The following is a 14,594-nucleotide window of genomic DNA, read 5'->3' as shown; positions in this document are numbered from 1 at the left end:
GTTTGATTCTATAATTGGTTCAAAGTTCCTTTGGGTGGCTCAATCAGTTAAGCGTCTGACTCATGATCTCAGTTCAGGTCTTGACCTTAGGGTCTTGAGTTTGGGCTCCATGCTGGGTGTGAAACCTAGTTAAAAACAAGCAAATAAGCAAAGAATAAAACAAAAAACATAAACAAACAGAAACACAAAGTTCATTTGAAATCAAGGGTTGATGTGTTCAAGAGAGTAGTAACATGTAATTTTTGAGTTGTATATTCCACCAGACAGAAAATTCGCTGAGTATCTCCAAGGCAGAGATGTGCAAAAATTCTCTCAGTCCTTAAAGTGTTGTAAAATATCACAGCGGATCATCAAGCACAGCACCACACAGAATAGAACACTCCTGTAATCTCTCTTGCCTATTTCTAAGTTTTGGATCATTTTCATAGCGTTCTCTACTTTGTGATCATAAACAGTCTCCAACAAGTATTGTTGATCCTAGAAGATTGTTTTTACTATGCATGGCCTGATTATTTATACAGATGCAGCAAGAATCTTAATTAACTGGAAAAGCCTCCTTGAGTTTGCTCGGGAACTCTTGAGCCTAATCATATTAAGCAAGTATCAATTCCAAAGCATAAGCTTCCTTTGGAAAATTTCAACATGAATTTTGAATCAGACTTTTCAAAGCCCCTGCCATTCTTCTATCCTAGGAGTAGGAAACCAAGGCCCAAACACTTTCTCCAGTAAACTTTGCATGCTGTACCCATAAATCTCAGTGAATTTCTCTCTTCCTGAGGTCTCCAAAATTTGCCTGGGTTTCTGGACTACCTGGGACTGGACTTCCTTACTCCCAGAGATTGGGATCCTGGAAGCTAGACATCATATTAGTTTTCTTATGAAGGTTTTGGAGACATTAGCTCCACATGTAACACCAACAATTGCTCCTTAGCAGTGGTCTGATGGTCTTTGATTAAACAACAGTCACTCTCAGATATCATACTGTACATATGGCCTTGCTGCAGAATCGATTTTTCCAATGGTATCTGTCAACAAGAGGACAGATTTTTATTAAACCTATGCAAATGGTTCTATCATCATGAAAGTGAATGAAACTCAGTAGAAGCATTTGTTTCTCAATTTTGAGGGTAGGTGAAGATGAGGTAATATTTAAAGACAGTTGTTGTGGGTTTACAAATACACAGTCTACTAATTCGTTTAAGGAGAAAGAAATAAGGTTTCCACAAATAGCCATACAAGTAGAACATCAAACAGAATGCCATCAATATTCCAAACAAATAACCACAATGGCACACCTTGAATCCGTTCACTCAGTCCTATGTCATTACTTCTCAATCTGCTGGATCTTGAGTCAGTCGTCTGATTTCATGAGGTAGATATGCTTCCAGACTGAGAGTCCCAGTAGCCCTGGCTTTGCTCACTGGCACAGTCTGATCATTGAGTCAGTACTGCCATCTGGGAAACCTGCTCTGAAGAGTCTCTTTGAGGCAACAGTAGTTCGGAGCACGTCCTACAGTTTTTCCCCTGAAGGTCCAAGACTGTGACCCTCTGGTGAAGACACAAATTCTGATTGGTCACTTTTGGCAGATCTTCAGAGAAGCCTTCGGAGGAAGCAGAGACCTGTTTGAGAGAAGGACTGAAAGGTTGTGGTTCATAACCGAATATAACATCGTGGAAGACAGTAAAAGGCTCTTTGGGGGGCATGGTCTTTATTTCATGAGGGTTTGGTCAATGTTTCCTTTGAGGGATTCAGCCCCAAGTGCACTGTCACACCTAACACCTATATCTCTTTTGTGACATGGCTGCCATTATCGTGTAAGAGGCAGCTCTTCTTGCACATCCGTGGAGCCAGAAGACCATTTCATTAAAGACATGTGAGTGCAGGGGTATAGATAATCCAGATCCCTTATCCTGGTAGACAGGCTGTGGAAGTGCTGAGTCTTCCTTTTCATGCAGTGCCCTTTGGGGGTGGAGTGAGTGGGGAGAAACCAGGAAACCTTGAGTGATATCCACTTAAAAGAGATTGTTACAAAGGAGAAGTGACTAGTTTTATTTGGCACCAGGAGAGAAGGCTCCAGAATCCCTAACCCCCAACATGATGGTATTTGGGGATAAGGTAAGTGGGTTTCCATGAGTTCATGAATCTGGGGCCCTCTTGACGGGATTAGTGCCCTTGTAAGAAGAGATAGCAGAGAGTTGCTTCCTCGCTCCATCATGTATGGACACAGTGAGATGGCGCCATCCACAAATCAGGAAGTGAGCCCTCCCCAGGGAAACAAGTTGGCTGGCACATTGGGCTTGGGCTGCCCAGTCTCCAGAACTGTGAGAAATGAATTCCTGTTGTTTCTGCTCCCAGGCTGTGGTATTATGTTTGTGCAAGCTGATTAAGACAGCATCTCTGATGTGTAAGTGAGCCTTAGAAGGGTAATCTATGAGACTAGCATAGAAGGTTCTATTACTACTTCTAACTAATATCTATTGATCACTATGGTTTGAGTACCACTTCATGTGTACAAATTTATCTGGTTTCACCTTGACCGTCTGAAGTAAGTATTCCATTTTAAAGATTAGAAAAGTGAGTTGCAGAGAGGCCACACTCTAATCCCCAGAGCCTGTGAATGTTACCTTATTCCATAAGCATCTTTGCAGGTGTGATTAAGTTAATGACTTTGAGATGGGGAGATTATTCCAGATTACCTGGGTGGGCCCCCGATGTAATCAGAAAGGTCCTTCTAAGGAGAGGCAAGAAGGCAATGTGATGAAGGCAGCAGAGATTGGTGTGATGTGGCCACAAGCCCAGGTCAGCTGGCAGCTTCTAGAAGATGTAAGAGGCAAGGGATGGATTCTCTCCTGGAGCCTCCAGAAAGAACCAGCTCTGCAGGACCTTGGTTTTATCTCCATAAGACTAATTCCATGCTCTTATCCTCCATAACTGTAAAAGATGAAGTTTATATTGTTTTAAGCTACTAATGTTTTAGGAATTTGTTATGGAGGCAATAGGAGATGGATCCACCAAGGTTACAAAGACGATATGTAGAAGAAACAGGACAATGGGGGAACAATTCTTTTAAACTACTGTTATTATTTCTGCACTATTTTAATAAGTTGAGCTTTGAGATTATATAGATCTGAGCAGCAGAAAACACCGAGCCCCACAAGAAGACTCCTATAGAATTCAAAGAATGTCTCTTAATGACCCCACACCTTTTGAAAATTCATTATATCCACATTTCTGTGTGTGTGTGAAATGGAAAGAATGAAAGGAAAACATAAAAAAGGAAGCTGTGGCTTTGTCCACATTTATCATTCTGCTTCTGACTATGTGGAAGGAGCAAGATCCTGGGTGGAAAGTTGTGTTTCCAGGGTTGCAGGTGGAGACAAGCGGTGGAGAGGCCTGTGGCTCACAGCATAGGTGCAAGTGGAAGGAAGCCCTCAATGATCAGGAGCGTGGCTAATTGAACAAGACAGATATGGGGCAACACTGCTTCTATCCAGAATCTTGTAGAAGGAGATCACTCCTAACTTAGGGCTCAGTATGGGACTGATGGGGGCCACATGCTCCTTTTTGACCAATGATCACAAGGCTGTTACCATTTGAGACTCACATCTGATTTCTTGTGGCATCCATGGATTCTGTGTCAACTAGTCTCCTGTTCCCTCTAGGGAACTTAACAGCATACCTGAGCATAATACCTGGAGAAGCAATTAGCTGACCATGAAAACATCCAAGGACAAGTTTCACTCAAGGAATATGTAGCTTGAAATGAAACTAGGAAATGGTAGAGATATTTTGAGCAGGAAATATGATTCTAGCTCTCCTCTAGACTTTTATGTATTCAGCCTCATCAAGACCAAGTTCATGGGTATGTGACCTGTGTGGTTGCACAGGGCCCTGTACTTAGAAGGGTTTACTGTTCTATTGATGTCATCTTGAAATTCTTAATTGTTTTTGTTTGTTTTTGACAAAGGGCCTGGCATATTCCTTTTGTGCCAGACTTTGCAAATTACATAGCTGGTCCCGGTCTGTGTCTTTATTGCAAGTTGGAAAACAGTTACCTGGGGCCCTCCAAGTCATTAGCACCAATAACTGGTCTAATGATATGGACCAATAATATAGTATTAATACAATAATTTCCAAATCTAGCTGCTTCCCTCCATGGGTTGCCTCCCCATTGGCCACTACTTCCTGCCACATTTAGTTCTCTTAGTACACACCTTCAAGTGTGAGCATCAAGTAATCCCATGTCTCAATGTAGTGAACAAAAATATATAATCAAAAACATTATAATTTTATGATGATGCAAGAGACAATTGGAACAGCTGGTCAACCATGAGAGGTTTGACCATCTGCCTATCATCTCAAAGTTTCCAGAGCAGGTTGGAATGGATGCACTGGCTAAATCTGGGAAAATCTACCAGTGCCTGGGTCTGGGGTAGAGGAAAGTAGGAAGGTTGTAGGGGAAAGTTTGATCTCCTCCCTGGATGCATCTCTTCTTGTCAGGTCATGCATATTTTGGGGCTTGAAAGAACCATATGAAGAAAACTAGAGAAGGTGTATGGTCATTGGAAGACTTTTTCCAGGCCACATCTTCCTTTTTTTTCTCTTGGCTCCCAATAGTTTAGACTCTTGGCTTTGTACCTGAAGGCTGGTAAATTCTTAATGAGTAACTTGAGACCTTCATGAAAGACTATCATGAAAACCCATATGATAGAATCACTGGGAAGTATCTCAGGCTCTAAATTTGGACACATCTAGCCACCTATTTGAGTTTCTTCTTCCTAGAATCACGCCAGAGTCACCCACTCCATGCAGGGAAGATGACCCAACACCATGCCTGGCTCTGTGTGCATGATTTGTGTCATGTAATAAGGGCCTTTGGGATCCACCAGTATAACCCCAAACAACAAATATAGGTTTGGAAAATTTCGTGTGAGAGCAGGCACATGGAGAAAAAGCTTACACCTTGGTAAAACTCAAGCACTCCTCCAACTATAGGGCAATATTTCTGTCTCTTTAAAGCCAAATAGTTCCTTCACTAGCTCCACCCAATCTGAGCTTCCTGCCTCAGAGGTTTAAAGGGGGAAACACATTTTCCTCACAGTGAAAGCAAAAGCAGCAGCTCAAACAGATTCTTTGGAGAACAATGGGGAACTCAGCTCCTTCAAAAGAAGGTGAGCCTGGCCTGAGAGCAATGGAGCCATGAGGGGCAGCAGGAAATAGGGGTGTGCATGGGTGTGGATTCTGCTCCTAGAAGGGAGCATGTACTGTACCAGCAGCCCAGCAATGAGGATGCTGCCACAGGAGTCTCAGTAGAAGGTAGGGTGGGGCTAAGGAAAGAGAGTGGCCTATGTCCACATGTCTCCTATTTAACAGGACAAACTTGTTGAACAGCATATCTTCCATCAGTTGCTGTCATGACAGAGTGAGTGGTGCCTGACACCCCATCCATTTCCCTTAGTGGGAAACTAGTGTCCTCAAGGCAGGTGTTTAGAGCTGGAAGGCAATTTAGAGACCAGTCTGTCCCAATCCCTCTCTTTTCCTGAAAGAAAATCTGAATCCCAGATGGTGTGTGTGTGGTTTTATGAAATTCCCCGGGATACCCAGGTCACAAATGGGACAAGAAGTCTAGAATTCAGCTGGCTGTGTCCTTTCCAACATGTAAGAGAGAAATGGTGTGATCGACAGTGTAACAGAGGAGGTAAGGAAGGGGTGCCATGGGGAGAGAATGAACTATTCTGTAGAAAACAAATGTGTGTGAAGCCCTTTGGTTGCCTTCCCTAATTCCAGGGTTGCTACCAGTTCATGTTTCTGGACGGAGAGTGATCTACCTCTCCTGGCCTCCCATGATCTATTTCTGATCCAATGTAAAGAGAAATGTAGAATCAAGGGCCTGAGAAGGAACCAAGAAGAGACCAGAGTGTGCAAGGGTTATGCATGAGGGTACGGTAGACATAATTTGCATTGGATCCCTTCTCTGCCCAAAGCCCATAAGCGCAGTGACCTTGGGCAACTTTCTCAGCATTTCTGAGCCACATCAATCTCCTCATTTCAAAAATTAGAGTGGGGGCGCCTATCTGGCTCAGTGGGAAGAGCATGGGACTCTTGATCTCAGGGTTGTGAGTTTGAGCCTCATGCTGGGTGTAGAGATTAAATATATACATACATACATACATACACTTTAAACATTAGAATACTAAAAACTATTAATTTAGTAGAATACTAAAAATTTTATCACTTCATCAGTAATTATTTACATATGTATGTCTGGAAGATAAAGGTCATTAAAATATACCATAATCAGAGTTCAAAAAGCAATTAGAATTTTAAAAAAATTACCAGGTGTAGTCCAATTCCCAGATCGTCTCCTAGAATTTAAAACTGAAATCAGCTCCAAATACGGTTCATAAATTTCGATTCTTTCATATCTCTTAAGTTTAATTTGATAAATAAGCTTTCACCTTCCAGTTTCTTTTTGTAAAATGTTTTTGGTTAAGAAATGGTTGGTCCTTTTTCCAAGAGAATTGACAGTGTACTTTTTGCTCATTAAATTCTCAAGACGTCATATGACATGTTCTTCCAGTTTCCGTGTTTTGTATAAGTTTAAATTTAAGGAGAGGCTTGATCAGATGAAGGCTTGCCTGGTTATTTGGGTGGCAATATTTCATAGGTGCAGTTGTAAACGTCCATGAGAAGGCACCTTATATATTCTTCTGTCTCTTTCTGTAATGTAGCAGACAGTAATGATAGCCTAGACTAACTTTGTTTCATTAAAGGTGGCAAATCATAATATTATAATTCTATCATTCTTTCTTCATTTATTGGATGGCATAATCCTTTAAAAAGAAAGTTCCCCTGAATCATACTTTCATTTCCATAAGGTGTAGTTAATAAGACAAAAGGATTGCTTGATTCTTTTTTGTCCATGTTCAGACTGATGACATCATTTCCTAGCATACCCCAAAGAGAACACTTCACTTCTTTCGGAATGTTATTATTGTTATGAATTCATGAACTTCAACATATTTGATAAATTTTAATCCATTGAAATTATTATTCTCATTGATACTCAAATTACCCCATCTCTGTCCATCTTGCCTCTTCAAGTTGGCCCTGTAGTCCTTTCGGTAAGATCCAAACATTTTTTTTTTTAATTTTTTTTAACACTTATTTATTTTTGAGACAGAGAGAGACCGAGCATGAACAAGGGAGGGTCAGAGAGAGGGAGACACAGGATCTGAAACAGGGTCCAGGCTCTGAGCTGTCAGCACAGAGCCCGACGTGGGGCTCGAACTCACGAACTGTGAGATCATGACCTAAGCCGAAGTCAGCTGCTTAACCAACTGAGCCACCCAGGCTCCCCTCAAACATTTGTTTTGAAAGTGATCTCTGCACCCAATGTGGGGCTAGAACTCATGAACGTGGGATCAAGAGATGCATGCTGTATTGACAGAGCTAGCCAGGCATCCCACGGTCTGAATAGTTTTTGATAGAATCCTCGATTACTAGTATGACTAGATAGTCTAGGATCCACTTGCATGTTTCTTGGCCCAGATCTGGAATCGGTACGTTCTCCTAAGATTCTTAATGTTTGGTGGGAAATGGCATTTGAAGGGCACAGTATGGGCACTAAGAGTGTTCATTGCCACTGGGCTTGTCCTTGGGCTTCAAAACTACACATGTGCACAAAAAGCTAAGGATAGGACAGGATTCCTGAAAACAATTTAAGATTTTCTTGACGTTTTTTCCCCCTATTTGGCCTTACACTCTATCCCATTAGGACAATAGCCAATGAAGCAACTGCATTTTCAAGTTTCTTGGACCAATTCTTTGTGTGGTTTGTCTATTACACCAAATACTATGTATTGCATTTGCTTTTGATTTTTACTAGTTATCTGAAAATATAGTTTTTGTTGTATAATTATGTAAGCTATTTACAGATGTTCCTCACTATCCACAAGCAGAATGTTCCTATGAAATCTTTTATGAAACAAAATGACATAAAGGAGAGAAGCAATTACCATCAATGTACATGGAAAAAGGGTGCACATTCCCAGATCTCCCCCAAATAACCTCCCTTATGTGTTTCTGATACTTTTAGACACAACTTGTTAACAGATGCACACATTCAATTGAGAGAAAGCCCACGTGCTCATCTGGCTCACAGTTCTGGTGGATGGATGGTGAACCCCTGTGTGAGGTTCCCGGGGAAGGTGATTGGCAGCTGGCGTGGACAACGGCCCACTCGGCCTTTCCATTAGTTCAACTGGCTGTGAAACAAATGCGGAACGCTGTATTCGTGTTCAGCTTTTTTTTTGTACAAATGAAAAATCCTCTTTGAATTTATGTCAGCCAGCAACAGCAGGTACACATGTAGGTCTTTCATAAAGGAAAAGAGCTGTGGTTCGAACTCTCAAAAAGAAGGAAGTACACGCTTTCAAGACAAATCTATGAAATCGAAGTATATTCAAAGCAGTTTCCAACTTCCAACCTGTCCCCCACCTTATTCCTCCCATCCTTCTGTCAGTAACTTCTTTGGTGACAGTTCAGATGATCTGCCATTGCTTTTTCATGTGCATGAAATATATGTTGTACTTTGTACCTACAGTTCATGTTCCTCCCCACTAGAGAAATGACAGTAAAGTAAATATTATTTTCTTCACTTTGCCTTTTTTTTTTTTTTTTTTTTTTTGCTTTATGAAATATCCTGGAGAACTCTCCATCCCGGCATAGAGAGGTATTTCTTATTCCTTTCTACAGTTGGATAATACATCGCTGTGTGTATGTACCTTGGTTCATTCAATCAGCCCCCTACTAGTGGGCATTTGGTAGATTCTTGGTCTTTAATTATTACAAATAGTGACACAGAGAATAAATATATGCCTAATATTTTCCTGTGTTTTTGTCAGTGTAGCTCTGGGACATAAGGAAGGGGAACTTCTTCCTCTACCCTTCAAGGTCTTCCAGCTGTACTAAGAGTTACATTCACTTGAGGCAGATTAACAAGAGAAAAAAAAAAGCAGTGTGCACAGATGCTCAGTAATGAAACTAAAACCAAGAGAAATGACCAAGGCAGGCAGTTTTTATAGTTTTTAGACAAAGAGACGATGGATCTGTGAGGGATTGACAAGACAAGGAAAACTTAACTTTGGGAGCATCTGTTAGGGAGGAATTCTAAAGAGACTTTGGGCTGGGGTAGTAAATTAGTAGAAAGTAGTGGGCTGTTTATACAGTCTTCTTGGCTCTAAATCTCCCATCCCTGGTCATGAGAGTGTCTCTTTACCTCCTGGGACAGGAAGGGCACCTTTTACACCGGAGATTTGTTTCCTGCTTGCAGGGGGACAGAAGAGGGTCTTAGCAATCTTCCCACACAGGCTGTATCTTATGTTACTTTTGTATGAAATGGTCAGTATGCCAACATTGCACGTTTAGGGGTGACCTGCCCTTGACCACTACAGGCATAAATCCTAAAATTGGGACTCACAATCCAAGAATAAATGTATATGTAATTTGTATGATATTGCTAATTTCTCCCCTGTAGGTTTTAGACTGTTTTTCAATTTCATTAGCCGTGGAGAAGAGAACCTGTTTCCTCTAAACCTTTACCGACTGATTATAGCAGCAAATTTTTGCACTTTTGCCAAATCTGTAAGTGGAGAAATAGTATCTCAGTGTAATTTTAATTTGTTATATTTAGTTTTTTTATTTTCCTATGTTCAATTTATTTTTCTCTACTTTAAGTGAGTTTTCATATATTTTTACATAGTTGAGGAGCATTGACATTTCTTTTTTTTCTTTCAACTGTTTATTCATATATCTTGCTCCATTTTCTATCGAGCTATTGGACATTTGTCTCTGTACCTTTAGGTATTCTGTGTATAAGAGGAGAATTAACCCTTTTTGATATAGTCTGACATTCGTATTTTAATTGTCCGTGGTGTTCGTTGTCTCCCATTGTCTTTTAGATGTTTATGTAGTCAGATGTATGAATCCTTTTCCTTACAATCTTTCAAATCTTAGAAAGAGTTGCCCCGCCCCTAGGTTACAAAGGATATGTCTGAGTTTCTTCCAGTATTTATGTGGATTGATTTTTATTGTTTATATTTCTAATGTATTTAGCATGTGAATGGCATGAAGACGTGGGTGCAGTTTTGTCTTTTTCTGTGTGGTTTTGTAGTTATCCAAATGCTGGTTATTAGTCCATCTGTCTCCCCATTGCTGTCAGATGCTGCCTTATGGAAGATAAATGTAACACGATACAATTGAACTGGATACGCATGAATATAGTCGACCAATTTGGTCTATTTCTGAATTGTCCGTTTTTGTTTTCTGATCTGTCTCTGTTTACACACACGTCCTATTGCCTTAAGTATAGGGGCTAAAATATTTTACTATCTGGTAGAGCTGGCCCTCCCTCATCGTTCTTCTCTTTTTTGACTGTACAGGCTAATTTCCTTTCTTCATTCATCCAAATGAAATTTATAGTCAACTATTTAGCTGCAGAGAAAAAATTGGTGACAAATTTTTTAAAATTTATATTTCTATAAAATCACATTAAAGAAGTATCTATTAAAACAGTGTTGAATTTGGGCAAATGTCTGTTCTGCATCAAGGTATTTTTCTTCTTAAATCTACTAAATGGAATGTGTTTTAAGAATCCATTTTCTCATATTGAACCACCCTAGTATTTCTGAAATAAATCACCTTTAATTGTGGGGTATTACTTTTTAGGGTCTGACAATTTATTTGGGATTTTGGCATTAGTATTCGCAAATGAGACATGTCTGTAGCTTTATTTATTGGTGAAATCTTTGTTGGCTTTTGGGATCAATATCATACTTATGTCATAGAAAGAACTGGAAAGATTTCCTTCTGTTTTAAGTCATCAGGAATAGTTTAAGAAAGGTTAAGTGAGATCCCCATGAAACCATGTGGACCTGGTACTCTTTTGTAGGGGAACTGTTTAACTACTTTGTTGTTTTTCCATGGTGATTGAATTGTCTCATCTTTCTGTCTTTATGGGACCAACATGGATAGTAGACTACTGCAGGATTTCATGGAGGAACACATAGGTCATAGGAGCGAGGTGATGGTTTCCATTTACCTTCTTTGACTCTTTTTCTTCTCCTTCCTTTGCTTTACACCACAGAGACTCCTGGTAGTGAAATGGCGGACCCTCAGGACAACACTCTGAGGATTATTCTGGTGGGGAAAACTGGAAGTGGGAAGAGCGCAACGGCCAACACCATCCTGGGGAGTAGAGTCTTTGAGTCTAGAGTTGCTCCCCATGGTGTCTTCTCCAGGTGTCAAAAAGCATCCAAGGAATGGAAGGGGAGGAAACTTGTTGTTGTTGACACCCCAGGGCTCTTTGACAACAAGGAGATGCTGGATACCACATGCGGGGAATTCAGCCGGTGTGTCCTCTACTCCTGTCCTGGGCCCCACGCCATCGTCTTGGTCCTCCAGGTGGGCCGCTACACATTTGAAGAGCAGAAGACCGTGGCATTGATCAAGGCTGCCTTTGGGAAGCCAGCCTTGAAGCACATGATCGTGTTGTTCACTCGCAAAGATAACTTGGAGGAGAAGAGCCTGAGTGACTTCTTGGCACATTCAGATGTGAAGCTAAGAAACATCATCAGCGAGTGTGGGAACCGCTACTGTGCCTTCAACAACAGAGCCTCAGAGGCCGAGAAGGAAGCTCAAGTGCAGGAGCTGGTGGAGCTGATAGAGAAGATGGTGCAGAGCAACGGAGGGGCTTACTTTACCAATGCCATTTACGAGGACACGGAGAAGAGGCTGAAGCAACGGGAAGAAGACCTGAAGAAGATCTACACCGATCAATTAAATAATGAAATTAAACTAGTAGAAAAGGAATATGCTGATAAATCACAGGAAGAACGGGAGGAAAAAATAAAATTGCTAAAGATGAAGTATGCTGAACAAATAAAAAACATCAGGAAAGAAGCTGAGATGGGATTATTTAGAGATGGTTCAAATGGGATTATGAGGGTGCTTTCACAAATATGGCATATGTTCTGGTAGTAAAGACCATTTCATTTTTTCTTTTGAATTTACGATGATTTGCCATAGTGGTAGATTGTAGTTTCCATAGATAGCTGTGACAGTAGCTTCTACTTATTCTTCCTATAACCTGACCCTGTTACTCCTGCCACTGAGTTGCGGGGCCTGTGTCCTCTACCTTGGAACTGGGCAGATCTGGGACCATTTCAATTAATAGCAGATGGTTGAAGCAACACCTTGTGACTCTAAGGTTACATGTGGGCAATGCTTCCTTGCCCTGTTGGGGTTCTTGCCCTTGGAACTTGACTGTCATGTTGTGAGGAAGCCCAGGCTGCCTCTTGAGAGGCCCCCATGCAGAGGGCCTGAAGTCACTGGCCCACTTCCCAGCTCACCTTTCATTTATGACTCAGACCAACTTGCCCGCCATGCAAGTGAGGCAACACAGAAGCGGGCCCTCCGGCTGCCCCGCCATCTCAGACGAAGTTGCAGAAAGCAAAGATGATCCATTCCCGCTGAGTCCTGCCCAAATTGCAGCTTTATGAGAACAAATAAATGATGGCTTTTGTTTTTAACCACTGAGCTTCAGAATGGTTTGTTATGCAGCGAGAACTAACCAGAATGAAACCTCTTCCCAGCTCTCAGTCCCCACCGCTCCCTCCCTTGCCACCTGTCCCTCTTCACACAAAGTTGGCATAACCAGGCAATGGCATATAGAGTTCAAAGACTCAGGAAAATTCAAATCAGAAATCCTGCACATGTTAAGTGTCTGAACCACTGGTCACATGCGTCGTTGCACCGCATGGCCACAAGTAGTATGTTAGGGAGGTATCGGGTTTCTCTGGAAAGATTGTTCTGTGGTTCATGGAGATCTGAAAGTCACAGGATTCTCTTATTGTGTTTCTCTCACTTCTTTTTTAGGGACCATCCTAACTTAAAATGTCTCCACTTGTATCTGAAAAATCCCATCTGGGCCACATAGTCTTCATTTGCCTCTGCAGAATCACACTTCACCCTAGCTCTTTGCCCCCTGAGGCTGATCTAGTTGCACTACATTGGTGGGATCTCTTGCTCTCTGGCTTCTGCCTGGCTGGCCAATGGGAAGTCCAAGTCAGAGGCCCTGTGGAAGTAGAAAAGCAAGCCTGGGGTGTCCATTCCCCCACCTCTCTCTCTGCAGGGCCATCTCTGACTAACTGCAACCCTACGCCAAAGGTCACATCTCCTCCCTTGGTGGCCTTTCTACCCAACTCTTTTTCTGCATTCCAGTCTTTGTTCACCCCTTCAGGTGGGACTCAATTTTCTTATCAATACTATCAACGTCCCTGTGGTTTCCAAATTCCCTGTGTCCACAGTGTGTAAGAGGCCCCTTCTCTAAACTTTCTCCAAGTACCTAATGAGAGCAGACTATCTTTTTCCTGTGAGAATCTGATTGAAAAATCTTATGGTACCCAGTTCTCTTTCAGAGCATCTTTATTGTTGTTGATGGTTTTTCATTCCCTCTAGTGCTCGTTTCCTGACACCAGAAAAATCTCTCCTTACCCTTCCCTGCTGTGACATTTGCAGTAAGTAGATGAAAGGTTCTGTCTTGCTAAAATAATAGAGAAACTTCAAAGTTAGATGGGTGACTCTCAGTCACTCACAAGGATCGCAGCCATCCCAAATCCAAATTATTAGAATTTTTATTTGTCCTTTGTTTTGTCTGTGAACATGACTGAGAGTATTTACCATATCAGTGACTTTTCGGGAGACGGATTAGAGATTAAGTCTGGAAAATTTAAGATTCTAAATACCCGCTCATTTTAAGATTCATCATAAGTATTCAGAATGCAGTAAAAACACGGAAGAAAAAATCCTCTCATGAGAAAACATGTGTCAAATGACAAAGTGAGACCAAAGTACTCTCTGCCATCATGCACTGCTTATGTTCAAAACTACTTCCTTGTAAGTGACTCTAGTATGATTAGAGAGCAAAGTATTCGCACCCTGTCCTTTTTCATTTCAGAACCGTTTAAAAGATATTTTCCCCCAGAGATATGTAGAAGCATTCTTAATACAATTAACCTGTGTTCAGGCCACTTGAATGTGCAGCTTATGTAAGCTGATTTCTTTTCTCCCAACCTTAGATTCCATTTCAGAAGGTAAGAGATAACCAGAGAAAAAACGAGTAAATCAAATAAATCATTATCTCTTCACTTGACAATCGAAATATTGCTCACTCACTTCTCTTACTATATTTTATATTCCAGTTTTCTCTGAATGTGGTTCTATTTCAGTGGTGAAGACTGTGGAATTTCCAGCGTTTAATGTGTGCATGATCTCTGTTGTTGAAATATGTGATAGTCACGACTCATGATGGGGAATTTACACTAGGATTTATAGAGGAAGAACTGAGGAAAGATTTAGCATATGAAGTCTACTGTGAAGGATGTGTAGGATGTGTCCATGTGGGTGATGGGTACAATGGTCATGTTTATATTTAGAAACAGGAAAGTTCAGGGTGACAGGTAAGATTTTCAGGGGAAGGATCGATTCAGGGGCAATAGCGTTCAGTTAGGTTTGTGACAAGTTCAATATCAAA

General features: G+C 41.2%; 1 protein-coding gene across 5 annotated transcripts; it reads left to right on the top strand.

Moving 5' to 3' along the window:
* The first annotated feature begins 1,876 nt into the window (after window positions 1-1,876).
* On the top strand, window positions 1,877-12,868 carry LOC102953323 (GTPase IMAP family member 7-like). Of its 5 annotated transcripts, XM_015539971.2 has the most exons (3): window positions 5,129-5,172; window positions 5,606-5,699; window positions 11,148-12,860. In XM_015539971.2, the coding sequence occupies exon 3, from the start codon at window positions 11,165-11,167 to the stop codon at window positions 12,038-12,040; it is 876 nt and encodes a 291-aa protein (XP_015395457.2). In that variant the 5' UTR covers window positions 5,129-5,172; window positions 5,606-5,699; window positions 11,148-11,164; the 3' UTR covers window positions 12,041-12,860. The 5 variants fall into 5 exon arrangements, with proteins under 5 accessions (XP_042831175.1, XP_007087570.2, XP_015395457.2 ...); XM_042975241.1 differs by lacking the exons at window positions 5,129-5,172; window positions 5,606-5,699 and adding an exon at window positions 1,877-2,116; XM_007087508.3 differs by lacking the exon at window positions 5,606-5,699 and having other exon boundaries at window positions 5,080-5,172.
* The last annotated feature ends 1,726 nt before the right edge of the window (window positions 12,869-14,594 follow it).

This window comes from Panthera tigris, chromosome A2 (genome assembly GCF_018350195.1).
Source record: "Panthera tigris isolate Pti1 chromosome A2, P.tigris_Pti1_mat1.1, whole genome shotgun sequence".
NCBI lineage: Eukaryota > Metazoa > Chordata > Mammalia > Carnivora > Felidae > Panthera > Panthera tigris.
Note: the sequence above shows the minus strand (reverse complement) of the source record. Positions and strands in the feature narration are given on the sequence as shown.